Raw genomic sequence first — 27621 nt, 5'->3', positions numbered from 1 at the left:
AGCATCTCCTCCGCCCCCACTAGAGGGGAGCTCTAGGAGGAGACGGACTTCACCCTGTTCGTTGCTGCATCTCCAGCACCTAGAGAACTTCCTGCCACGTGGTCAGTGCTGAGATATTTGGGGAGTTGATGGGCAGCACTTACCAACATTAGCATCATTGTGAAGCAACACGTGCCCATTATAAAACATTGTGTAACTCAGAAAAATGTCCAGCAGATAAACACACCAAAGTATTAACACTGGTTAGTTATTTTGTCTTTTTTCCCCCCTGGTACTTAAAAAAAAATTACTGTTAACCTTAAAACTTCCAGGAGAAACATTTGACCATAGGTGAACCTGGTTTTTTGCCACCAGTGTATTCTCCTGTCATGCTGAAGCCACGCCTCTGCAAGGACGCGGGGTTCTGTCAGCCCCCCGCAGTAAGACCAGGTTCCTGTGGCCCTTCTAGGCCTTTCTAAGTGCTTGTGAACCAGGGGTTCAGAGGGTGCTGCTTCCTCTTCCAGAAGACTTTCCTCCCAACCTGGTCTTCAGGGGACGCTGTGTGTGAGGACTGTGGATAGAGGACTAACGTAGTCAGGGAAGATTCCAGAAGGGGGCGAGGTGCACCTGGGCCAATGGCCACTCTTTGCCCTTTCCCCCTGTTTCCCCATACCACAGAAGGGCAGGCAGGTTGTTTCACAGAGCAGAGCACGCGTGGTTTGGATGCTTACCCTGAATTCTTTAACTTAGTCCCTCACTCATTCCAATGACCTTCAAGCGCCTGTGGCTGGAGCATTTCAGATGGAAGCGGCCCTGGCCAGAGTCTGGGGGTGACCTCATCTCTGCCATTCTGGTGCCCACTTTCCCCTATCTTACCCACTTGTCAGTGCCCAAACTTTGAGTTGAGGTCTACAAATAAAAAAGTACCCTGCCCCCTTTTCTGATTTCCTGTTTGGAGCTGGGGAGTGGAAAGAGTGCTGAGTTATGAGTCAGGGTACAAGGTCCTGGTCCTAACTTGTGCCAGTCAGGGGTGTGGCTCTCGACCTCTGGACCTCTGTTTCTGCAGAGTAAAGCATTTGAATTTGGTGGCCTCGCCAGCCTGGGCTAGCTTTTATTTTCTATAATTCATGTTAAGGGTGGCCTGGGGTGAGTTAGGAATGTAGGGAAGGTGTAAAAAACCTGATAATACGAAAACGTTTTCTTCAGTTCCCATTGTTCAGGAAGTTAGGTCTGATGTCTCAACCAAGTGGGAACATTTTTCGTAGGTCATGGTACTGGGGGCAGGAGAAAGGACATGCGGCAGGAGAGAGAGAGAGAGGAACGAGAGCGGGCGAAGGCTCTCAACTCTGCCCCCTCCCCTTTGGCTTTAATTTGGGGAGATTCAGGACCCCAAATTAAAATTAAGATATAAGCAATTAAGATATAATTAAAAATAAGACCTAAAATTTTAAGATATTTTATGTCTTCTAACCCAGGAGATACAGAATGGCCTAAAGCCTGTAGCCTCTTTCAGCATCAGTGGATCTTGTGCATATTCTGCTTCTGCATCAGAGGCTGCTTTGGGGCCACCCCAAGGCCCACAGGCCTGGAAGGATCCACTCTGGTCCCTTCTGATGTGGATAACTTGTTGACTGTGCCAGGTTAGCCCAGACCTCTACAAAGGGAACCCTGCAGCCCACCTGCCTGCTGCCAACTCAGTGCTGTGCTTCTTACTTGGAAAGAGCAGAGGTCCTGGAATCAAGAGTGTGATTCAGATGTGGAGCCTTTCAACCCCTTAGTGGTCAGATTTAGGGCCAGTGTTGTGCAATGGAAAGAAAGGCAAATGGTCTTGGATCGAATTTTAGCTCTACTCATTGCTAACTAAGGGGAGTTAACCTTTCTGAGTCTTACTTCCTTCTCTGTCAGTTGGAGCTCATGGCTGCCCCACAGGGTGGTATAAGGAATAAGCACAGCCGGTAACAGACACTCAGCGTCCAGAAAGTAGTAGCTTTGTCATTATTTGAACTGGCATTGACATTCTTAGAGCTACTTAGGGGAATCTGTAAAAGAGAAAGCTTCCTCATCTGATTTCCAGTTTGATGATCCAAGCCAAGAAACGTGCAGGATCCCCTGTGAGAACACGTGCCTTAACAGGGCCATGCAGTTATTCAGGATCATGCCATGAGGAGCCACCTTGGTCTGGGCCCCCGGGAGCCTCTCTGAAGCCAGCCCTGGCCCTCACCCACCTGCAGAGGGCTGGTCAGGAGGCTTGGTGCAGAGCAAGGGAGGGAGACGCTGCCTGGGCCCTGGGAGCGTCCTCTCTGGTGCAGGGGCCACAGGCCTGTTCCCTAGCACAGCACCATGCAGTAGAGAAACAATGTGATCCACGTGTGTCACATATGTAATCTTACCTTTGCTGGTAGCCACATTTAAAGAATCAGATAAGGCGGGGCTCAGTGGCTCATGCCTGTAATCCCAGCATTTTGGGAGGCTGAGGCAGGGGGATCACTTCAGGCCAGGTGTTCAAGGCCAGCCTGCGCAACATAGCAAGCCCCCAAGTCTACAACAGAGAAAAAAATAGTCAGGCATAATGGTGTTTTCTGTAGTCCTAGCTACTTGGGAGGCTGAGGCAGGAGAATCACTTGAGCACAGGAGTTTGAGGCTACAGAAAGCTGTGATTGAGCCACTGCACTCTACCATGGGTGACAGAGCAAGATACAGTCTCTTAAAAAAGAAAAAAAAACTGGTAGAATTTTTATAAAATATTTTATTTAATCCAATATATATGAAATATTATCATTTCAATGTATAATCAATATAAAAATTATTAATGAGGTATTTTACATTCTTCAACATCTGGGGTGTATTTTACACTTACAGCACATCTCATTCAGACTAGCTATAGTTCAAGTGCCCAGTAGCCACATGCGGCTAATGGCTACTGTTTTGGACAGCACAGTTCTAGAAGCTTCCATCTGAGTAGGGATAAATGAGCTTACACGGAGAGAAAAGAGAAACCCACCTGGATAAACAAGGTGGTGAGTAGTCCAGGGCCATCACAGACACAGAGTGAGGAGTGGTACCCAGATATGTGTGCCCCAAACCGGTGATCTGAGTCTGAGAAGGCCCTTTGCACTTCAGGGACCAGTCACTTAAGTCACTTCAGGTAATAGAGGGTTAACTTTAAGGACATAAGCCCGGGAGCCCAGGTAAGGCCAAACTGGCAGGCCCAGAGGAGACCCAGAGCTCAGATGGATCTTACCCACCGTGCAGCATTGGTTAGAGCAAATGCGTGTGCACATGAGTCACCTGGGAATCTTGTTAAAATGCAGGTGCGGATTCTGTAGGTCTGGAGCAGGCCTGAGCGTCTGCAGTTCCACCCAGCCCCCAGCTGATACCCCTGCTGCTGGTCCACAGACCACACTTAGAGCCGCAAGGAGGGACTGAATTACATGTGGAATGTATTTAGCCTGGTACAGCGATTCTCAAACTTGAGCATGCATCGGCATCAGCTGGAGGGCTTCTGAAAACACAGACGGGGCTGGAGCAGCCTGCCTGGCTCTCCTCTTCCAAATGGTCTGAGCACACCCCTCACCACCCCAGCCTCCCTCAGTATCGTCCTCCTGCTCTTTACACCCCCATGAGATCTCTATTCTGTAAACTGAGGCTCCGTGACTACATGAGAAAGAGGGGCACAGACAGCAGGTTGCCTGGAGTGTGACCAGCAGAAGGGGGAGTGAGCCCGTGGCCTGGGCTTTAAGGGAGAAGAATGGCCCTGGTGACTGCTAGTCTAGCTCTAGTGGTGCCACCGACACCAGCATCGTTGGGTGATTTTGAATTTGTAGGAGATGCTCCTGAACCAGCTTTTTTGCCACTACCCTTTCAAGGACAGATTTCTCTGATTCCTTTTATTTTCACATTGGATTGGATTGATGACATTATATATTATAAGGCCATGTCTAATTGTATTGGCCGAGCTTTAAATTATTATGTTCCTCTAGGATGCCAATCACGGTTCTCCTTTTGTTTTTTGGTTCTCTTATTTCTCTTGTACTATCTTTCTTTATCTAACCTTCCTATTCTTCTGAAAGACCTATAATTATATCTCCCACTTATGTTCTTTAAAACACTTTTCTGTCTATAAAACTCCCTAATGACCCTTCTTTTTTTTTTTAGGGGCATATGCCCTATTTTTTTTAAATCCAGGCAGAATCTTAAAATGCTCTGAGTTTTTGTCCTTTTCTGTCTCATCAAAGTTAACAATATAAATGTGGCAGAGATGAAAATTATTCTTTTTGCCCCATTAATCTCTTTGCTGTGAAATAGTTGTGTGTCAAGACCTCCTTGGCAGAAGCCTCACCTATGTAGTATACAAAGGAGTGAGGTGGAAAATTACTTGCTCTTATTCTGTTCCTGAAGGATGACTTTAAATCTCCTTTGCCTTGACTTCCTTCCCGCCTTTGTTCTTACCATTTACTTTGCCTCTTTTTCCCCATGAAATACACACCAGCTCCCCTGGCTGGCCCAACGTCGATTTTTACCACTTGTGCTGCCTCCTTTTCTTCCCATCTCTCTCCCTCCATCTCCTTCTCCCTTCTCCACCTTTGTGGAGTTAGGCTTTTCCCAGTGGCTCACAGTTCTAGCCTCTCCTTCATCCATCAAATTCCAGTGAATGTGCTAACTTTGTGTTGGGGCACAAAGAGCAACAAGACTTGGTCATTGCCCTCAAGAGACTGACCTTTTTTTTATTGTTGTTTGAGAGAGACTCTTGCTCTGTTGCCCCAGGTAGAGTACAGTGGCATCAACATAGCTCACTGAAACCTCAGACTCCTGAATTCAAGTGATCCTTCCACCTTGGCCTCCTAGAGAGCTAGAATTACAGGTGTGAGCCACCACGCCTGGCTAAGAATGACCTGCTTGACCTCATACTTAATTATTACATTGCAATTAAGATTCACTGTCAGGATGTATTTATGAAACGCTGACTTTGCATGGTGCTGTGTGGGAGACAGAATCCTCTGTGAGGTCCTTTTTGCAAGAACCTGGTTGGTCAGATAAGACCTGGACACATTAAAAGCTAAGCAAAAGCACAACTCAGTCACACAGTATGGGTTCATTTCCCAAATGACTGGCACGCCAGCTCTGTAAGTTCAGAGGAAAATGAGGCCCCTGGAGGCTGGAAGGGTCTGTGATGTCTTCTTGGAGGAAGAGGGGCTTGAACTAGTCCTGGAAGAGTGAGTCGGATTTGGATGGCAGATTGAGACCAGATAATGGGGTTGGGATGGAAGTGGAAAGAGTTAAGGCCTGGGTTGGGGGTGGGTGAGCTCAGTGTGGGAGAGTAGACAGGTACAAGCAAAGAGGAGTGGGGAATAAAGCTGAAGGACGGATTGGGAGGAGACAGTGGGAGGTCTGCAGCACAAGGCTGGGCAGTGTTTAGAGACCTGCCCATTCGAGAGGATGAACGCATTGCTCCTTTTCCATTTCCGTACTGCTCATAGCTCCTCCTAGCCACAGCTAGAGGGACATGCTGTATGATTACTTTTGTCTCATGGATCCTTTTAACCTTACTGTTATTTTCCTAAACACATAGGTTTATTACAAGTATTCTGATTACATTTTTTCAGGTGTTTCATTAGTCTTTGATACATCATCATTTTGCGTTATCCCCAAGAAAAATGGGAGCTTACTGATGCAGTGAGTTTCCGCAGATCCACGCTTACGATAACCTGCCCATACGCTGCGCTTGCCCACAGAGTGGCTTCCGTTCTGCCGCCTGCACTGAAAACAGCAGCCGGGTGACTCACGCTGTACCAGACCTGCAAAAAGTGATATAAAGTTTTCTTTGTTTTCTTATAAATTGATAGAAAATTATGATTTAAGTACTAAAGGGAATACCTGCTACTTGGTTTAGTGTTGTTTCAGGAATCACAGCAGAACACAGCTCTAGAGAAGCAAGCTAGGATGCCTGGGATTCTTGGCCTTTAAAGGAAAACTCTAAAAGAAATAAATTATTTTCTCTCTGCTGAGGATCTAAATTTCTGTAGAGTAGGTAAGACAATTGAGAAATCATTGGCATCTACTGAACTATTTCCCCCTCCAAAACAAAACTTCCTGTTGCTGTTCCTTTGAACTCACTGGGTAGGATATACGACTGCCTTCTCCACGAATGACCAGGAAATAGTTTATCTTCTAAGAGGTGTATATTTTACTTCAACCTCTTGAGGAAGAATCAATTCTTTAGTGCATTAATTTCCTGGAGCCCCAAACAGAATTCCTGAAATGTCTATTTGACACCCTGTGATGACCTCCTTACCCTCTGTGGAAGGATATAATTGTTATAGAGTCTCACAGCATAAGAATAATGTACATGTGTACATTCTGGCAAGAGTGGGCTGCAGCAGTGGACTCTGCATAGGTGGAGACTGCAGAATGAACAGTTTGTATAGGACAAGGGCCTGTTTATATAGTGACAGGTATCCTCTGGCAGAGTCCCACTAATGTTTATCATTAGGACTTGGGTTGCCCCCAGGAAGGCTCATTGCAACTTCTGATAGGTGATGGTCCCATCTCCTTAGGAGGGGGGTGGCCGGATGACCTCAGTCATCCTCAAATGCTCCCTTCCCACCCCTGCATCAAGTGTCCCCAAATCCTGCTGTGCCACCTCCTGTGCAGCTCTCATTTGTCCACTCCTTTCCTTCCCCACTGCTACCATCTGGCCCGGGCTGCCATCATCTCTTACCTGGTGCAGAAATTCCCCTCTGCTTTCCCCATGTCTACTCATACCCCACACTAATTTCCACACTGCTGTTTTAAATAACTTTTCTTCTTAATTCATATCGGGTATTATCACTCCCTGCCTTTGACTCCTCCAGTGATTTACTGTTGCCTCTGAATTAAACTCTCACCCTCAACAAGGCCCTGCCTGTGTGACTTGGCTTCTCTTTACCTCTCCAGCCTCTCCTTGCCTGCTCGTTCCAGCCACCCAGACCTCCCAGTTCTGTCAGACACTGAGCCCTCCCTCACCTGAGCCCCGGCCTGTGCTGCTGCTCTGCCCTCGCCCCCTGGAGATCCTGCTCCACCTTCCCTCAGCTCAGACCTCACTGCCTCTGGGAAGCCCCCGTGCCGCCCAGAGGTGGCTGAGCTAGGCACTCCCCCAAAGCGCTCGGTTCTTTATACTGAATTTATTTGTGTTTAAATTGTAAATAAGTATTTTTTAATGTTTCTCTTCCCCACTAAAAGCAGAAGCTCCATGAAGGCAAAAATGTGTCTTTCCTTAATCAGTTACTGAATCCCCAGTGCTAGGAACCTAGCACAGGGCCTGACCCGTGGTAGGTCTGGGGCGTAGGAGGAGCCTGGTATTTGTTGACTGCCTGTGTGGCTGTCTTTGGGACCTCATCTGTCCCAGAACACTCATCTAGTCCCTATTACGTAGAAGGTATTAGCCAGAGCTTCAACAAGCAGACTGATATGTACAATAAAACCCAGAATAAAATCTGAGCCTTAAGAGAAAAGGCAAAGTGCTTCCAGGAAGGGAAGGAGACATCTTCTTGTAGAATTTCTGTAAAAATGTTATCCACATTGAGCAATTTCAGTGACCTTTAGTTTCAACTGTTTTTTTCACTCTCTTTTTTTCTTCAGTATCAAGTTGAATATTCAACCAGAAGCTCTGATCCCTTTTTTTAAGCCAGTGGCTCTAAATTGAGACAGTGCCACCCTCTACAGAGCACCTAGGAGCTTCGTGGGGCCCTTGTGGTTTCCTAGTGATTGGGGAGGTGCTGGTGCTTAGTGGGCAAGCACTGGGGTGCAGGACGTGCTGAATTTTCCCTAATTCCTTACAGCCAAGAAACGTGCAGGAACAGATACACCACAAATACATGAATCAGTGGTTCCTTCGTCTTCAATAATACAGAAAAAGGTTTTCAAGAAGTTGTAAAAACAAGCCAAATAATTTAAGAAATGGGCATTACATGGAGGGAAGCTTAAAAGGAATGAAGTTATAACTTTAAAATTATTGAAAAATTTACTCTCTGCAAATTTTTCCACTAAATGAAATATAGCATTTCAAGCTACATGTATATACAATTACTTTATATAATTTTATACATATAAGTAGTGCAGTTACTACACTATCACCCTTCACTATTGCCCTGAAAATGTGGATCAGCGGAGACTTGAAACTCTTAACAGATTTAGAGTCAAATAGTATTAAATTAGTGGAGATACATGAAACGTAGATGTCTCATTGAATTTTGTTGCCATCTCACGTATTTTTTAAATCTTTGGGTACAATGATAAATCTGTGTTATAAAGATTATGCACTGAAGTTATTTTTGTTGGGGTGACTGCTGGTTTTCATCCTAACACAAAGCTTCTCTATGGCCTCCTCTTATCTTTACTGTCCCTTTGGCCAAAGCAGTCACTGAATGTATGTTTCAAGGTATGGTGGGATTTTAAGACATAGATGAGGTTTCTGTGACAACTTTTTACAATCCCATGTCATAAAACAGAATTGTTTTGACACCACATTAATAGTGGTTTGTTTTTTTTTTTCCACCATTTCAGTGGTCTGTAACTTGTCTTGCTGTGTTATCTTCCAAGGTTATTTTCTTCTTTCATTTTTATATAACACATGTTCTGTTATTTATCCTAACACTACTTTTTATTTTAGTATTCTAGCAGCCGTCTGCATATCCTGTGTTTCTTCATTTTCTTGTGCTACTTGTACAGTATGATTTTTTGATCATTCACTTTCCAGTCCAAACATGCATTAGGAATTAATGCAAGTGTCTGACTGTGTCGTTGTCTTTTAATGTGCCTGAGCATTTACATATTGAAATAGTCATGCTTGAACAGTTACATAAGGAAATAGATATTATTAGAATTTTCTTCTGTATTTCCTCAGTATTTTATTTAAGGCTTTGCTTTTTTTGAAATTATATGTATGGGTGATTAGCAGGGAACTTCAATTCAGGATAGCACAGGGGGCATTACTAGATACATGTAGTAAAAAGTGGACGTTTGTTCTGATAGAGTGGAGAACCACTGTCTTAAGCAATCCTTTAAAAACACATGGAAGTTGTCTACAGTAGGATGACTGCTCCCCAGTTTTTGTGATTTACTCCTGTTGTCCTGGCATAATTATTAATTGTGTCTCTTCTAGTGTTGAGAGTCCTTGTTTGGATGATAAATTATATTGCTACACATTTTTAGAGGCATTTCTCCTCCTCACAATCTCTATCACATTATTCACTTTTTGAGCAGACGGTCTGTCTCGGTCAGTCTTTCTATGTCCTTTGACAAATAGGGTTGGGTCTACTTTTATCCCCTCCACTGTTGAACTTTCCACTCCTAAGACCTGCCAGCATTCTCTTTCACTCGTCCTTGAAAAATCTAAAATAATTGGCTCAGATACCCTCAGTGTCTTGGCTTTTCCTTTTGCTCAACAACCTGATCCCGTCCTCACCAATGCTCTTAACTCACTCTTCTATTTTTGGCATTTCTACCTTAATCCTCTTTCCACTTATTTTTCTACATAGCCTTACTGTTCTGCCAAATTTTTGTACTTTTGCAAAATTGATTTTGCCTTATCTGACAGTTTGCAACTTCAAGTTTTTTTCCTATAAATAGACTCTGTTAGATATTTTAGCCCCAATTCTCTTTTTGTTTTGATTTAAACTCTGGTGTTAACTCACATTTAAATAAGCATTGCTCAATACCATTTACTTTCAGCTGACTGCTTGAATCGTATCATAAACTACTCTTACCCTGACACAGAAGTCTCTAAATAACATTCTTTTTGCTGAATTCTTTGGGGAAATGTCGTATTTTTGCTTTTATTTTATTTTTAAAAGAATAAAGCTTTTAGACTAAGATGTTTAGTTCCCGAGAGTTTTAAAAATGCTCAGTCTAATTTTTTTATTGTGGTAAAATACACATAACATAAAATTTGCCAGTTTAACCACTTTAAAGTATACAGTTCAGTGTCATTAAATACATTCACAACGTTGTGCAACCATCACCACTATCTAGTTCTGAAACTTTTTCATTACCCCCAGTGGAAACCCCACACCCACTGAGCATTTACTCCCCATCCCTCCTCCTCCAGCCCCTGGCAACCACTAACCACCTTCTTTCCCTGTGGCTTTGCCTCTCCTGGACATTTGCTATGAATGGATTCAGGCAATACATGGCCTGTTGGTTCTGGCTTCCTTCACTTGGCACGTTTTTCCAAGGTCCATCCATTCACAGCATGTATTAGTACTTCATTCCTCTTTATGGCTGCGTAATATTTCAGTGTATGCCTAGATCGCGTTTTTGTTTAGCCATTCAGCAGTTGATCAGCCCAATCTTTCTGAAATCTTTACTCCAAGATGCAATGAGTGATACAGCACTGGGGATGCGTACAGGAGATAGTACATAGACATTTCGGTGGGCGTGTGCGTGGTCGGGACGTGGACAATGCTGTTGTATGGAGTGTACATAGAGGCCCTGTCCACCCTCTGTATGGATGCCAGATTTCACTGTCTTTCTCCTCCCTCTCTCTTTTTTTGTAACTAGATCATGCTTTGTTGTTTTCTTTGCCATTGTACAGGTTTTAGAAAATACAGCTGAATAAAATTACTCAGAGTCCCACCCCCCAAAAACAATCACTATCGATGACATTTTGATATCTTCTGATAATGTTCCTGTTTGGGTATTTTACTTTTACCTAATTATGATCACATTGAATAGATAATTTTGTATGCTGCTGTTTTTTTCATAAAATGTATTTGTTTAACAAATATTCAAATACCTGCAATATACTGGGGATTGTTCTGGATAACTCTGACAAGTGGGTAAGAAGCTCTGGTGGGGTACGGTTTGGGGGTCGTCAGCATGTAGATGATATTTAAAGCTGCGGGACTGTCTGAGACCTTCTGGGGGACATAGATAGAGCTGAGAAGGGGCCCAGGACTGAGCCCTAGGGCACCCAGCATGCAGGGGTCAAGCAGAGAAGGTCGAGAGAGGATGGACAACCAGCTAAATAAAGGCAGAGAGTCTAAAAGAGAAAGAACTTTGAAGGGGAGTGGGCCTTTCTGTCAAATGCTACCAAGCATCTGAGTGAGATGGGGACAGAGGGTCTGCCATCGAGTCTGGCCAGGTGGTGGGCAGCATGGGACTCAGTGAAGTGGGGAGGACCACAGACCATTTGGAGTGTGCTGAGGAGTAAATGGGAGAATATTTTAACATATATCTGCGTGTTTCATATATTCTTAAACATGTCATGGCAGAATAAGATGTCTGTGCATTTAACTTAACCACTTATTGTCTTCCTACTCTGTGACATTTACAGTGTTTCTAATTTTTACTGTTACTTAATACAAAGAAGGCCAAAGTAAACAGCTTTGTAAATTTTCCTCTCTGGTTTTAGCATTGTTCCCTTTGAATGGAGTCACAGAAAGGGAGGTACTGGTGCAAGAGCAGAGCATCTTTAAAGCTTGTGATTTTCCCTTGCTCAAATACTTTCCAGAAGGACTGAACAGTCTGCACTTCCTCCAGCAGCGTCTGAGGGGCCCAGCATCTTGACTGGATGTGTCGGCTGGGTCCTTCCAAAACAAGCCTCTCCTTTCACAAGTTTAGAAGTTCTTTCACCCTCGATCAGGAATGGAATGACAAGAACCAAATCATGTTATGGAATGAAAACTAGACACAGCTCACTAAGTAATGTTAAACAGAAATGCCCGTATAGCAGTCGCCAGTAATATGGAGCCACAGCTTACATGTGCCTCAGGTGTTTGCTATTAATCCCTTTCACTAAGATCCTGGTGGAACCGGGTATGGCTAAGGGAAATAGCCATGATCCTCCCCCTCCATGCCTGTGTTCCTATGCAGGCATACAAATGTGATCAGTGCTAGAATTTAAGGAAGTTTACCCTTTTCCAGTGAACACCCTGCCAATTCCCCATAGCAGCTGTCTGCTGATATCAGTGAATGACTTCTACCCTCCCCATGCATGACTTGGGTACGGTTTTATAAACATTCCCAGCTTGTAGCAAAAAGAGAACTTCCAGGGTGATCATCATCTCAAAAATGTCCTCTCCTTCCCATCCCCATTCCTCAAAGTAAAACCCCCACTATTTCATAGTTACTTCCTGGTCATGTTGTGGATTGTTCCTTCCCAGCTGACCCCAGCTGCCTTGCTGGGTTTGCTATTTAACTGCTTCCTGCCCAGCACAGCAGCCATAGCTGCTCACCCTGGATCAGCAGCGCCCAGTAGGATAGTGCCTAGTGTGGCATCACCTCACCCAGGACTGGCAATGCCCAGCGTGGCAGCACTGCAGGTTCTGGGGGAGGTGCTGGCTCTGCCGTAGCTCATCTCCAGGGATCTGCCCTGCTCTGCTTGGTCTTGTTGTGTTTGCTGGGCCTTGAATGGAAGGATGGAGTGTTGATTGTGTCAGTGGTGAACAGAGGTGGTAAGAGATGTGTGTGGGCATCTCCCTCCCTCCCTTTAACTGGCTCATTTTCTGGAGAGGTGCTGGGTCACCATAGATAAGCCCCCAAATGGAAGACCCAGTGTGACGCCTAACAACTCAGCAGCGTGGTTGAGTGTTCAAGAACCCAGCAGATCTGGGTAGATTTCTGTGCTGTTACTGATTCTGTTATCTTGTATGACTTAGCTTCTTTGAATCTCATTTTTTTTCTCATCTGCTTAAAACATAGAAGGATAATGTAGTACCAGCCTCATTGACACATTCACTGCCATGTGAGTTGTATTTAACTCAATGCTAGTTTTGAGCCGGGGCCTCGTGAAGCATATGTAACTCGCATGTCTCTTCACCTTGGGAGCTGCAAGAACTATTTTTCAAGTTGCATGTAACTCACACACAGAAAACAATAAAAAACAACAAATTTTTCATTAAATGAGAAAGGATCATTTTGTTTTTGAAGTTTTTGTTCTATTTTCGTAATAAAATACCATGGCCCCAAAGAAAACAATTTTTTTTCTAGTGTGGCAGTCAATGTGTTAAATTCTTGCAAGAAACTCACATAATAATGTCTATACAGCATCTACCATAGTGCCCACAGTGGCCCAGCACACGCTCAGTTGAGGTTAACGTTGCCATCGCTCTGCCACTGACCCCTGCTGTGGAATCTTCCTGACTGTCATTGCTCCAAGTTGGTGGCTCAGACCTGATCTTCAACTGTCTTTCTTGCAGGGAGTTTTATGAAGAAGCATGGTCAGCCTGTTGTTTCCAAAACCTTGGGGTAAGTTCTGGGATGTCCAAGCCAGAGTAAGGGTTGGATTGGCTTTCCCTGCTGACTGGACCATGATAGGTCTAGTGAGTAAGTCTTCTTGGGCCTCGCAGGTTATAACAGCTGAAGGATGGGAGCCTCGTGGGACGTGGTGTGTCATTCACACAGCACCTGCTGACCTGGCAGCGTCTGTGGGGAGCCCCTTTGGCCCAGCTTCTAAATGCCAGGACATGGGGGACGTGGCCAGAGTCTGTAGGGGACTCTAACAGTCAAGGCAATAGTCAGAACATTTAAATAAGCAGACTTCGGAGAGGCGAGTAACAGAAGCTGCTATAATTATTCAGATGTGACAGGTGGAGAGCCTTCCATTAATTTTTCAGGAACCCAAGCTGCTTCCATTTTGGAGCTCCATCATCTCCTGGGGCCTTGAGCCTCTCTCTGATTGACTGTCTGTATCTCACCAGCAGAGTAGGCCAGGGAGAGTATGGAGAATCTCACAGGAGGTTTCTGTGGGTCACCCAGGAAATAGTATTCAGCACTTCCATTCACAGTCTACTGGCCCAAACCCAGAGCTAAGCAGAATTCAGGTACACCTGATTTCCAGGAATTGTAAAGGAACTCTGGCTGCATTTCCAGGGGGTAGAGGAAATAGGTTTTAATGCCACAGATTTTTCCAGAGAGGGCATGAGAAAGTGTTCGAGGCATAGAGTTGGGAAGGCTACCCTCTAATGGTTTCTGACCCTAACTTAAGTGACTCAAGTTTGGGGGAGGAAGGAGGATAGAATTGCTGTGTTGTCTGGGGCTGGATTATCTGCTGGTTTCTTTCCAGGGACAGATTTGCAGCCCCTGCAGTGGAGACCCGCCCTAGCATCTGGGGAGAGTGCCCACCAAAGTTTGCTACCAAGTTGGGCCGAGCGGTGGTGAAAGAAGGACAGACAGGACGATTCTCCTGCAAGATCACTGGCCGGCCCCAACCACAGGTCACCTGGCTCAAGGTGAGGTTTCTGTCTTCCCCACCCTGACTCTGACCCAGGCCTGAGGACCCTGAAGGTTCAAGGTTAGACCCTTCGAATAGAAAGAGCCTATCTTTCCGGTCAGTTCCTTCTGTTTCAACTCCAGGTGGTTTTCAAGGGTTCTCTGTGTGTTTGTTAAAAATGCTTATTTTTTACTCTATCACACACTGTCCCTGTGTTACTCAGACCCCAAAGTTCCTATGTCCTCACAGTCACAAAATAGCATAAAACTTCTGAGTCAAGACAGACCTGACAATCTCAAGAGAGAGGAATGTGAGTTTATGGCACCGAGGTTCAAGCCACAGCTCCCTGATTCATAAAGCACGTGGCACTGGACAAGTCACTGGATCTCTTGGAAGCAGTGGCTCTTGGTTTCCTTGTCTGGGAGGTGGAAATAACACCACGTACCTCAAATTATTGCCGGGAGGCTCCCTGTAGAAGTGCCCTGTAAATCATTCAGGCCTGGGCAAAGTGAAGACAGAGATGGAAGAGGTGGTGGCAGGGAGACGGGGTGGGGGTGGATGTCAAACAGGGCAGTGAGGAACCGCAGGGCACACGTGGGGGCAGAGCCAGGGAGGGTAGGTTGTTCACAGACGGAACTCCTGGAGGCAGAGAAAAACTGAAATGAGGAATAGGGGATTTCCTCCCTCAAACTCGGGCTCCTTTGAAACAGCTTCCGTGCATCTATGCTAAGCTGGACAGAACAGCACACCACACCACATGCATGGGCCGCCAGTCAGGGATTGACGACTGCTCTCTGAGCACTCGTGTTGACAGAGCCCAGCGCAGAGGGCTCTGCTGCCCAGGCCCTGGTGTCTGTCCCCCCAGGATTGGCAGGAGGCAGGAGGACACTGCCAAAAGGTCAGCAGATCTCTGTGACCAAGCTACCCTGTTGCCATCCACAGGAAAACATCCCATTGCAGCCGAGCACCCGTGTGTCTATGTCTGAGAAGAATGGGGTGCAAGTTCTGGAAATCCATGAAGTCAACCAAGATGATGTGGGAGTGTACACGTGCCTGGTGGTGAACGGGTCAGGGAAGGCCTCCATGTCAGCTGAGCTTTCTATCCAAGGTATCAGCTGTGGGCGGGCTGGTGGAGAACGGTCCCTCTGAGCATCTGTGTGTGTGTACACGTGGCACACTCCACACACGCCCGTGCAATCCCCCGGGCACATCTTTAACAAGAAGAAAGGGGCTGGGGCAGCACAGGCCCAGCCACAGGGAAGATGCTGTGCGCTGGGCTGCCACCTTCCCCTGTGTCCTCACACTTTCCCCGTCCCTGTGTCTTCAGTCCTCTCCTCACTTGGACTCCTTTTTGTATCTCTCATTGCCAACTGGAAGAGCGGGTGTTGCTAATGTCTTGCCATCACCCCAGATTTAACCTGCCTGAAATTTACTCACCATCCACTCTGTCCTTGAAATCAGGTGTTCCCTCAACCTGACGCTGTCTGCTCAGGGTCCCTGTGTTCATTCTCACCCAGACTGGACAGTTCAGCGTCCCCTTAGACCCCTCCCCCTTTCCTCCTTGACCCATCAACACTGTCAGCTCTTCCTTGGAAATCTTTCTGAACATGTCTGCTCCTTACAGTCCCTTGGGCCCTCCAAGTCCAGCCTGGGGATGCAGAGGGCAGAGGGGGAAGGGGCTGGATGTCCCTTCACTGGAGCAGGAGCCTTGAGGGAGGCAAGGCTTGGGGCATCAGAAGGGAAGTGGCCTTCACGCCTTCCTCCTCCTTTCTCCTCTTTTCTCCGGAGGTTTTTGTCTCTGCATCTCTTTCCTGTTGCAGAACTATTCCTCCTTGCTCTGGGTACTATTTTTGGCCCAGTCTGTGGGTTTTTCACAATCCACATAAAGAAATTTGTTTTACACTATATTGCAGTGCAGAACATGTGTATATGCATAAACATATTGAACCGAAACAAGTTTCGTGAAACAGTCCTGATCTGTACCAAGCATAGCACGTGCTGGTGTTCTCTGTTCCACTTGACACTGTGCAAACTAGAAGTGCTGGCCCTGACCAGAGAACTGGACTCGCTCACCCGCTGTTGTATCAGGAGCTTCCGGTGGGCATCCAGAGCAGTGATTTAGCTGCTCTCCGTGTGCCTGCCCCGGCACTGGGTTAAAAACTGTTCCCTTCCGATGGACTTAATGACAAAGTATATTGCCTAGGATTGTGTTAAAATACTCAAAAGAAAATAAAAAGGGATAAGTAAGAGTGGCAAAGTGTCGATAGTTCCTTAATCTTGGTGCTGACTTTCAGCATTTGTTATATCCTTCTCTCTATTGTATATTTTGAAATTTTTCATGAAAAATTTTGAAAAAGAACATGGCAGGAAAAAAATATCTTGTATGTTTTTTCTTTGAAGAACTGAATAAAATTACGCTTTCTCTATGCATTTTTAAAACACGTATTTGTCAAAAGTGAACACTTGGGTTTTTTTTTTTTGTTTTTTTTTTTTTTTTAGGGCTGCCAGCAAGTTACAATGTTTAGGTTTGAACTTTTCAGCAGATGTTTATTTTTGTTTGTCCCTGGATTGTTTTTTGTTTCCTTCTGTTTAGTGAGCAGGAAAAGAGTCTGTGTCCTCAGGGTATGGTAGCACCAGCCACTATTTAAGAGCAGAGGAAGGGCAGCATTTGCGGCTTTGACAGCATACGCCAGGGCTGGGAGGAATGTTCTCTGGGGCTGGGAGGAGTTTGTCAAACTGACCAAAGATGTTAAGCACCAGGGAAGCTGGAAGGAGTGGGCAGGACGGGACCATAGTGACAGGGAAATGCTTGGGAAGTGACAACTTGATGTGTAAAGTATTCCGAGTATTCCACTAACATTCTTTCCACTCTTCCCCATTTCTAGGTTTGGACAATGCCAGCAGGTACGTCAAGGCTTTGTGATTATTATGCTTTCCATCTTGAAATGTCTGCAAGGAAAGGAGGATTGTTACTGAGAAATGCCCTCAGTTTTCAAGCCATTGTATAGGGAGTGAGAATTGACTGTTTGGAGGATGTTGGTTTGAGTGTTTTGTTTTGTCCTCCTATTGTAACATGCCGTACAGGCTCTATATCGGCTTACTATTGCCACTGAGATTCTCAAAAACTCAGTGCCACCCCCTTTCTCAGTATCTGTGCAGTACCTTCACCAGTGAGCCATGGTTAGGGAGGGCGCTCTGCCCTGAGAAAGCCACCACGCGCATTCCATGCCAGAATCCAGCCACCCGGGTCCGCCGGAGCCTCCTTTGCTGCCAGTGGTGCCAGGGCCAGATGTGGAGTGTGCAGGGCTGAGCAGACAGCCCAGCGTAGACAAGGGCTTTAAACAGGGTCACGAATACACAGGTACAAACTGTGATGCGTCCATGAAGAAGAATAACAGAAAGGCGCAGATTTAGAATAGAGGGTCAGGGAAGCCCCGTCTAGAACCTCGCTATCTGGGCTCAGCCCTGTGAAGAGCAGTACTAGCTGGCGAAGAAAGGCCCAGAGTTCCCCACACAGGGGAGAGCGTGGGAAAGCCTCGGGGTGAGAGCCGGGCGTGTGGGGACCCAGAAGGACACCCGTGTGGCCGCAGTCCGGTGTCTCAGCGTCAGGAGCAGTGGAGCCAGCATCCTGTAGGCCATCCTGAGAAGCTCAGTTTACCCTAATAGAGGGGAAAAGCTGTTGGAAAACCCTTAAACTTGAAACGACATAATTCGATTTATGTTTCTGAAAGATTGACTGTGGTTGCTGTGTAGAAGTGGATTAGCGAGGGCAGAGGGGGCGAGGGAAAGCCGCGGGGGGTGTGAGCTGGGAGGGCACCAGTGGAGAAGAGAAGTGGAGGCGAAAGGGGGCCCGGGTGGGGCGCAGGGCAGGGAAGTGTCTAGAATGGCTGCCTCGTTCTGGCTTAGGAAACTGAGCAAACAGCAAAGAAAGACTTTTGCTCTTATTTGTTCTTAATTTGTGGGCTTTTGTGGTCCCTGGAATCTGTGCTTGTGATGAGTAATGTTTGTGAGTAACCAGATGGTCATTCTATTCCTCCTTCTCCCCTCCCCAAACAGGTCGTGTGTGAGAGGAGCAAAGGCCGCCAGTTCAGACATCAGGAGGGAGGTGACCAATGGAATCTCACAGGGGTCGAAAGCGGACAGCCTGGAGACTGCAGCTGGGAGTAAGAACTGCTCCGGCCCCCAGAGGGCTGGCTCCCCGGCCTGGGCCCCGAGCAGCCAGCCTCAGCCCCTGCGGGAGTCCACACTGGAGCAGCGTGGGAACCTGCCCGGAACGGGCCTGCAGGCCCCCGTCCTCCGGAAGACTTCCAGCACCATCACCCTGCAGGCCGCCAGAGTCCAGCCGGAAGCGAGGGCACCAGTGCTGGGGGCCCTGTCTCCTTCCGGAGAAGAGAGGAAGAGGCCAACTGCTCCCCATCCAGCCACCCTCCCCTCCAGGCAGTCTGGCCTGGGAAGCCAGGAAGTTGTGGGCAAGGTTGCTACCAAGAGAATCCCCATGGAGAACCAGAGGGATTTGACATTTCCCAAATTTGAGAGCAAGCCTCAAAGCCAGGAAGTCAGGGAAGATCAAACAGTCAAGTTCAGATGTGAGGGTGAGTAGAGTTAATTAAGTTGCTGGTTACCAAAGTGTCGCCCCTTGGTGGCCACTCCCTTCCTTCACACAGCTGGTCACAGCCCTATATCCACCCATCCCCTTGGTCTAGGGTCCCCAGGAAACCAACTTACAGGGGTCTTCTCCTAAGTCTAGAAATGTCCTTTGTTCCGGAGAGACCCCCAGCAGGGGCCCAGTGTTCACTGTGGAATAGAGCATTGTCCCTGTACCCTAATCTTACCACCCTAGAAGGAACAAAACCTTCATCACCACCAGCATCAAAAAACAAACCCCAGGCTGTCCTCTTCTCTTTCCTCCCCTTTCCTGGCTTTGCCCAACCTGGAGACCTGGCCCCTCACGCTGTGTTCCTCCTCCCAGGGACCTTGACGCTGCCTAAGGATGCGCAGGCCTGTGGAATGCAGGGTGGGGGGTGAGGAAGCACTCAGGAGGGAGGTGACCCCACCCCAGACTGAGCTCTGCCCTCCCCTCCCCTCCCCACCCACCCACCAGTACACTGTGCTCTCGGGGCTCATGTTCTCCACCTGGCCCTGTAGTTTCAGGGATCCCAAAGCCTGAAGTGGCCTGGTTCCTGGAAGGCACCCCCGTGAGGAGACAGAAAGGTACCATTGAGGTTTATGAAGATGCCGGATCTCACTACCTCTGCCTGCTGAGAGCCCGGGCCAGGGACAGCGGGAGATACAGCTGCACGGCTTCCAATATCCAAGGCCAGGTGTCCTGTAGCTGGACCCTCCTCGTGGAAAGTGAGTAAATTCCTCCAGGTCACCCTGGATTCTCTGTGGGAAGCCCATTCATGGGGTGCTTCATACAGCTCATCCCCTACAGCCCCCCATATATGACCTGGTAGAAACATCATTCCCACCCACACACCAAGGCCAAATACACTGCTCCAGGCCAGTGATTCTTCCTCGGGAGTTCACAGCAGAATCCCTTCCAAACAAACATGCCCAGGCCCCTCTCCCTGCCCAGCCGAGAGCTACCTTTTTTAGACCCTCAGCTGCTCGAGCATCCATGACTCATTTTCGTGACCGCAGAGAACCAAGCGTTCACTAAACAGACAGGTTCAGAGTAATGTGAGATGATGTGGGATCCCACATCTTTTATGTTTATTGTAATATCTGTTTATAAAAGTAATGCTTGTGGGGAATTTAAACAATATATAATCTTATGACTCAGAAATAAATATTTTAATGTTTTTAAAATAAAATCAGTGTGCTGTTTTGTATACTGCTTTCTATCCTAATTTTCTCATGTAATATAAACATCTTTATTACTTAATATTCTTTGAAAGCATAATTTTTAACGACCATAAAATATTGCATTGGGTAGGTGTTATCTAATTGAGACATGCTCTTATTTGTTCAATATTTAAATTGTTTCCATTTTTCATTATTATAACAAAACTGTGATAAATATTCTTGTGCCTGTCTCTCTTTAAAAGATTTCCCCCTCACTCTAAATGCATATGTGGACCCTAGACCCATGTCATACCCTTGAGAAATCTATTAAATAATTCCACAAGGATAGACAGATTTAGCACATTGCAGGCTGTTGGAAGCTCTATGGGACAAATAACCTTTGCCCATTTTTTTCAACAAATAAATTGTAAGCAAGAAAAGGAAGGGAGAACCAACTTATAGGAATCTTAGACTAAAATGTTCATAAGCAACATCAACAGTTGCAATATAAAGCCCTTGTGTGGATCTTGATTGAAGTAATTTAAGAAAAAATGTTATAAGAACATCAGGAAAGTTTGGACATTGACAAGATATTTGATGTAAAGGAATTTGTGCTATTTTAACATGCGATGGTGGTCTTATGGTTTTTTCTTAAGCCATCTATTTTAGAGATATAAAGTAAGTTATTGACTGGTGAAATGTGATTACTGTTATTTGCCTTAGAAATAATTCATGTTTGGAGGGATTGGCAGGGGTACTAATAAAATGATGTCAGTATAAATGAAAGTTGAGAGATAGGTGCATAGGAATTCACTATACTGCTTTCTCTACTTTTCATCTGTTTGAAATTTTCCATAATAAATATATCCAAAAAAATAATCATTTAGTGGTTTATCCTTACAGTAAAATGCCATGCAGCATTCTGAAGACTCTCATGAAACACGTCCAAAATACTCCAGTAATTGAAAAGCACAAAGTACAGGCTGCATGCTATTATAGGGGCGATATGTTTTTTGTAAAAAGAAGAAAATAACTATGTATGTACATGCACAAAGATGCTTGTGTATGCATAAAACATTTCTGGAAGGGCACACAAGTTGCCTCTGAGAGGAGAAATTGGGGATCCTTGGGCAGGAGTAGAAAGGGGGTCTTAGCATTCACTGTATACTGTTGATTCCCTTCTTAACTGGGATTTTTACTATGTTCAAGAATTCCTTTGCAAGGAATACCATCCATTCCATTGGGAGGTGGGAGTGCCCATAGGCAGAGTTCACGGGTCCAGGAGCTGGAGCCTCATCGTCCAAGCCAGGGGTCTGTGTCTGGGCAGGGGACAGGCACGTGGCATCAGGTCCACCAAAGGTTGATGGTTTACCCAGAGAGCCTACTTGCTCCTATGGCTTCCTCTTCTGTGAATTTACATTAGTCTCATAAAAGATTATTTTTAGCCTGTTTGTACCTTAGGGCAGTTCATCTCAGGTTAGCTCCTTGTCTTACTTTGTTCTGTGTGACAGCTTTATTGAGATATAATTCCACATAACATAAAAGCCACTATTTTGACATGTACAATTCAGTGATTTTTAATATATTCACAGAGTTATGTGGCCATCACCACTATCAAATTTTAGAACATTTTCATCACCCCTCCCACAAAAAAATCTACCCATCAGTAGTCAATCCCCATTCTCCCAGCACCTGATAACCACTAATTCTCTTTCTGTCTCTATGGATTTTCCTTTTCTGAACACTTCATATAAATGGAATCATACAATATGTGGTCTCCTGTGACTTTTTTCTCTTAGTACAATGTTGTCAAGGTTCATCTATGTTGTAGCAGGTATCAGTACTTCATTCATCTTTATGGCTGAATAATATTCCATTGTGTGGATATAGCATATTTTGTTTATCCATAAGTTGATAGATATTTGGTTGTTTTCTACTTTTATTAACAGCTATTTTGAGGAGTGTTGCTGTGAACACTAATGTACTTTTTTTTTAAATACCTGTTTTCAATTTTAAGGGTTTATACCTATGAGTGGAATTGTTGGGTCATATGGTAGTTCTGTGTTTAACCCTTTGAGGAACTGACAAACTCTTCTGCAGTGGCCGCACCGTTTTACATCCCTCCAGCAACCTACAGTGTCCCAGTGTCTCCACATCCCCACCAACACCGTTATTTTCTATTGCCTAATTACAGTGGTCCACAGGCAGCGCATTTTGATTTCGATTTGCATTTCCCTGATGACTAATGATGGTGAGCCTCATTTTATATGCTTATTGGCCATTTGTATAACTTCTTTGAAGAAATACCTATTCAAATACTTTGCCTATTTTTAATTGGGTCATTTGCTTTTTTTAATGGCTGAGCTATAAGACTTCTTTATATATTCTGGATACAAGTCCTTTATCAGACTATGATTTATGATAATTTTCCCCCATTCCATGAAGTCTGGATAATTTGTCATGTGTAGCCACTGAAGTGCCTGCTTAGTTAGCTTAATGATCAGCTAATTGATTGGATAGAGATTCCCTTAAATGCTTTGAACAAGTACGTCTCCCCGCCTTTGCCGAGGGGCTCTGAGTGTGTGATGGGGCATGTCTTCAGTGCTCCGACTGGCAGTTTTCAACTCTGCTAAGGCCTTTACTTCCTGCCAGCCAGAGGTGAGAGAGGAAGGCCTTCTCGGGTCTTCCCCGGGCATGTCCACAGCCCTGCACACACATGTGGCCTTCTGGGTTCCCAGGAATATGTCAGAGCTTTTCCAAGCCCTGGACATCTCATTCCCCAGTTTTTCCTTTTAAGTTTTTTGTCAGGCTCTTGTTAGACCCAGCTTATTTTGCTGCCTTGAGCAGCTGTGATGTTGAGCAATTACCACTGATTGTTTTTTACACATACCCTGGAGATAGAGCTGTTCACACAGAGCAAACTCTGAGTTAAGTCACAGAAAGACAAGCCTGGAGCTATGGAGGGAGCTGCCAGACAGGTCAAATAGTGACAGTTGTCTTGGGGATGGGGTTGTTCAAGAGCTCTGAACCCACCCTGCCCACTGCTAGGCAGCTGGTCTTCCAGGGGCCAAAGTTGCTGTTGGTTCTCAAAGCTACCCCAGAGCTGGGGCAAGGAGGATGGGAGTAAATGCCACAAAGCTTGCTGTTTTTACCAAGATTCAGCTGGATTTTTTTTTTTTTTTTGGTGGGGGGGAGGTTGTTGTTTTTTAAATGAATGCTCCTGAGAATGTTGCAACCTTTGGTTACTTTCCAGAGTTCTGAAAAAGTTGATTTTGACTCTTTTTGCCAATATTCTTTGGGGGAGGGGAGGAGTAGCTTTCCAGAGGTCTTTGCCATTGCAGAAGGGCTTCTTGACTCCCTATCTTCTTGAAGACACCAGCTGTTCTAAAACTTCTCCAGCCTCCAAGAGTCCCAGCTCATCCTTGGCAGATGACGTTGCCAAGAAGCAGGTTATCTGATGTGTGCTCTTTTAGCTCTTCCTACAGACTCCCTTTCTCTCTCTTGTATGCTGTCACTGGAGAAAAGCTGTCTCTTTCCCTTCCCAGGACTTCTCTTTCTGTCCCCTCCCATCTCCACAAGGATCTGATCTAATAATAATTTACTCTCCCACTATTTCTTCAAGCTCTTATCAAGAGGCCTCTTTCTTTTCTTCCTACCAGCTATGCTGAATGAAAAAGTAAAGAAAATCTTCCTTCTGCCCAGTGGTCTCTCAAGCTCCCAGCTCATCCCTCCACTCTTTCATCTGCAAACTGTACTTGCTGCACCTATAGTCTCTGTGCACAGCTTCCATTTTATAATAACAGCTAATACCTGTAGAGAATGTTCAATGTGCCAGGCATTGTGCAAAATCCTCTATTTGCATTATTTCATTTAGTCATCCCAACAATCTTATGAGAAAATTATATTTACACCCATTTTCCAGATGAGAATACTGAGCTGTAGTAAGGTTAAGTAGACTCATCCAAGTTCACATATCTTGTAAAAAAGAACTTATTTCTAAGCCAAGTTTGCTGGCACAAAAGCCCATGTTCTTCTCAATGACTCCCAAAGGCATTTCTCTAATGAGGGAATTTGACACTGGCCAGGAAAGGGGTGGAGATGGTGCCTCTCTGCACCTCCCAGGTGGTCCGTCCACCCCTCCCTCAGGGCCAGGCCTGTCCCAGTGCACATGATTCTGTCCTGCAGCTCCGCTCCCACCGCCCACCCTCCCCCCGGCCTAGAGGAGAAAATGTGGCTGTAGAGCAAGAGAGCTGGATGGAAGGTCTGGCTTCACCATTGGGCTTGGCTCTGGGAAATTATTAACCTCATCTGTAAAATCAGCTCAAGATAACAACCTCATGGCATTGTCACAATCACATCTAGAAAAGTACCTGGCACACAGTAGGCCCTCAAATATTATTAGTTTTCTTACCCATGAATGCCTGCAATATAACATGCCTTTCCCCTCATGTCTGTATTGAATAGGCTCTCTTGTGATATAAATTCTAATCACCAGATCCAGCTACCTTTTCTCATCTATAGCCACTTTGATACTTCTGCAGCATGTTCTCATTGTTGTAGAAGAAATTATATACTCCTATTGCTCTTAATTAAGGTCCCCAAACTATAAAATGTTCCCCAATTCACTGATATAGAAGGGTTTTAGAAAGTTCAGCTCAGGGGTTCTCACTAGAACGTGGATTAGATTCATGAGGGGCATTGTCAATGCATATTCCCAGGCCCCCAACAGTTCTGAACTCTCGACCTAGGTAGGGCCTAAAACTATGCTTAGAAAACTGGAACACATGTGAGTCCTTTGTCATTTGATTCAGTTCTGGAATTAGAAAAGATAATTATAATAATTTAAAGTGGAAACATCCTCACCTGTGGGCCTGTGGGTTCTACAAGTAAAAAGATACGCACAGGACTGTGTAATCACTGGTGGGACGTGTTAGAGAAGAGAAGGGACACTGGAGGGTAGAGCAGGACCACGAAGGCAGGAGGAAGGAGCTCTCGGGATGCCCAGGAGGTGCCTGGGCCACAGAGGAGAGAGGGCAGGCCCAGGTCAGAGCACTCCAGGGCCCAGGGCGCCTTGTGACTGTGAAAAAGCCGCTGCCAGTTACCCTGCTTCGGGCTCCAGGTCTCCATGCCACGAGGCCGCCTGCTTCCTCCCTGTACAGAGAGGGAAGGCAAAGCCAGGCTGCTGAGGAAGCCCAGCGCCCGGGACAGTAGGTGCCTGCCTGCGAGGCTGGGGGTGACAGCCAAAGCAGCCAAGCTGTGACCTGAGATGGCCTGTCTGTCCTTTTCCCTCACAGGGCTGGCTGTGACGGAGGTGGCCCCCTCATTCTCCAGTGTCCTGCAGGACTGCACCGTCATCGAGGGCCAGGATTTTGTGCTGCGGTGCCCCGTGCAGGGCACCCCAGTGCCCCGAATCACCTGGCTGCTCAATGGTGAGTCGCCCTTGCCCCAGCCCTCTGCCCCAGTCCCCTAAGCAAGTTCCCCCTCCTCTCCGAGCCTGGACTTCTTCATCTGCGTCATGGGAATAACACCACCTACCTTGCAGGGCGGCAGTTGTGAAATTAAATTAGATCATTTCTATGAAGTGGTTCATGAGGTCCCTGACATAGAAGCACATGCAATTTAATTTCTTTAACACAGTAATCAGACTCATCATAGGCCCCCCATTAGTGTTTGTTGAGACAGTGAATGAACAAATCAATTAACGAACTAATGAACCACATCAAAGTTGCTTGAGGGGTCTCACCTTTTATTTAGTGACAGGTGGTTCTAGGGTTCATACACCAGTAATTCTTTTTAATGTTGTAGACCTATAAAGACATGCCAACTCTGTTTTTTGGGTCAAGTAAGGTCCTTTGAAAAAATTAATTACCATATATTTTCACACCCTCCCCCATTTTTTTTAAAGACTAGTCATGTGAAGCAGCAAGAGAAGGAACAAGGGGATCTGTAACTGGTTGTGATCAATTCGTTGTAAACACCACTGCACTTGGACCAGCCTCACCCTTCTCTTTTAAAAAGGGCCTTTAAATTTCACAAGTATGGGGCAACTCTGATTTTCGAACTGCGAACAGTCCATTAAGTCCATTGAGTTGATGAGATTGAGCAGGGACTACGCTGGGGACCCACAGGGAGGGTGAAAGAGCTCGTGCGGAAAGTCAGGAGACACAGGCGCTCATCCTTCTGCACTGCAGTGGTCAGATGACCTTGGACGCTTCACCTGTCTGGGTGCTGTTGTCTTTATCGATGAGGACATGGGCTGGAACAGAAGGTTCGGGGCCTCAGCCAGCTCTCACGTCGGATAGAACAGGCTCCTGAAGAGGGCAGTGGCACCCGTCACTCATGCACCAAATAGTCCCCAGTAGTGTCTGCATCACTGACGGACCGCCTGTGAGCCTCCCTTGCTGGTGTGGTTTGCTCAGGCTTTGGCAGAGCCTATCTGGAATGAGCGAGAGGAGGTGCCACGTAGTCTTCCTACATGGAGTCTCCTTGGGTGGCCAAGTGGCAATGGAGGTCCCCCTTCCCTCCGTTCCTCAGAACGGTTGGATCCTGCAACTGAATGCAAGAAGGCAGCCTCCTTGCGGTTGGAACAGTATGGGCATGAGGACTAAGAGTGGATCTGAGTGAGAGAGCTTCACTTCTGTCCAGCTCAAGTGTCAACAAACATTTTCTGCAAAGGGCCAGATAGTAAATATTTTCAGTTTTTCAGGCGCACAGTCTCTCTAACGACTGCTCGGCTCCACTGTTGCAGTATTCATACTGCAGCCACAGACAGTACGTAAATGAATCAGTATGGCTGTCTTGCAATAAAACTTTATTTATGGACACTGAAATGTGAATTTCACATTATTTTTACATGTTATGAAATATTCTTTTTTTTCCCAACGACTTGAAATATGTGAAAACTATTTGTAGCTTGCAGGCTGTACAGAGACAGGTTGCAGGTTGGATTTGCCCACAAGCCGTGGTTTGCTGACCTGTAGTTTACGCCTCTCAGGACTGTGCCTTCTTGGTGACTCTTGGAGTTTCCTCATCCTTCCACTAGAGGGCGATTGTGCTCAAGTTGGGTTTACTTGGCGGCTGACTCTGGTCCACCCAGTCCGTCTCCGAGCTGGGAGAGCTCAGTGTCTCCCACTTCTGACGCGCCCTGAGCCAACGGCCCTTGCGGGGGCCTCCATCCCATCCCACGTTTGTGGGGCCAAAATGAGTTACGCTCCTGTAAAAGGAGAGCTCTCAAAAAGCTCGTCAGCACATGTTTGGACAGTGGAGGTGCATTGGCAGCAGGCAGGGAATGTAATGGTTTTCTCAAGGAAGAGAGGTTTTGCGGGTGTCATTGTCACAAAAAATAAAAACAAAGAACGGTGTTTAATCCTCTCAGTGGCAGGATCCTGGCCCCTGCCGTTCCCAGCTCTCACCCCACTTTTATGAAGTGCAGTAGGCTGGGAGGACTCTCTTCTCTCCGGCGCGATGGCATGCGCGGCGGCCTCTTTGCCAAGCTGTCATGGAGACATGAAGTGTTATGCGCAGAAGAAAACATTGCATCGCAGGGAGAGGACTTCTTTCTGTACTTTCTCCTTCCCCTACTGCCCACCCCCGACTTTATGAAGTGCAAACCAGGACCCTGGGGCCTGGCAAGGGAAGAAACTGACAGTAGCTTCCTATATGGCGAA

General features: G+C 46.2%; 1 protein-coding gene across 7 annotated transcripts in view; it reads left to right on the top strand.

Moving 5' to 3' along the window:
* The window catches only part of MYLK (myosin light chain kinase), a 181978-nt gene that overhangs the window by 50530 nt on the left and 103827 nt on the right, over window positions 1-27621 (top strand). For all 7 annotated transcript variants that reach the window (XM_069475118.1, XM_069475122.1, XM_069475117.1 and 4 more), the window contains 7 exons: window positions 13155-13203; window positions 14021-14186; window positions 15110-15275; window positions 17053-17071; window positions 18224-18759; window positions 19313-19519; window positions 25249-25383. In XM_069475118.1, coding sequence (XP_069331219.1) covers window positions 13155-13203; window positions 14021-14186; window positions 15110-15275; window positions 17053-17071; window positions 18224-18759; window positions 19313-19519; window positions 25249-25383 — 1278 coding nt within the window. The remainder of the gene's footprint in view (window positions 1-13154; window positions 13204-14020; window positions 14187-15109; window positions 15276-17052; window positions 17072-18223; window positions 18760-19312; window positions 19520-25248; window positions 25384-27621) is intronic.

This window comes from Eulemur rufifrons, chromosome 7 (assembly GCF_041146395.1).
Source record: "Eulemur rufifrons isolate Redbay chromosome 7, OSU_ERuf_1, whole genome shotgun sequence".
Classification (NCBI taxonomy): Eukaryota; Metazoa; Chordata; class Mammalia; order Primates; family Lemuridae; genus Eulemur; species Eulemur rufifrons.
The sequence above is the reverse complement of the archived record's forward strand: the minus strand, read 5'-3'. Positions and strand labels throughout refer to the sequence as shown.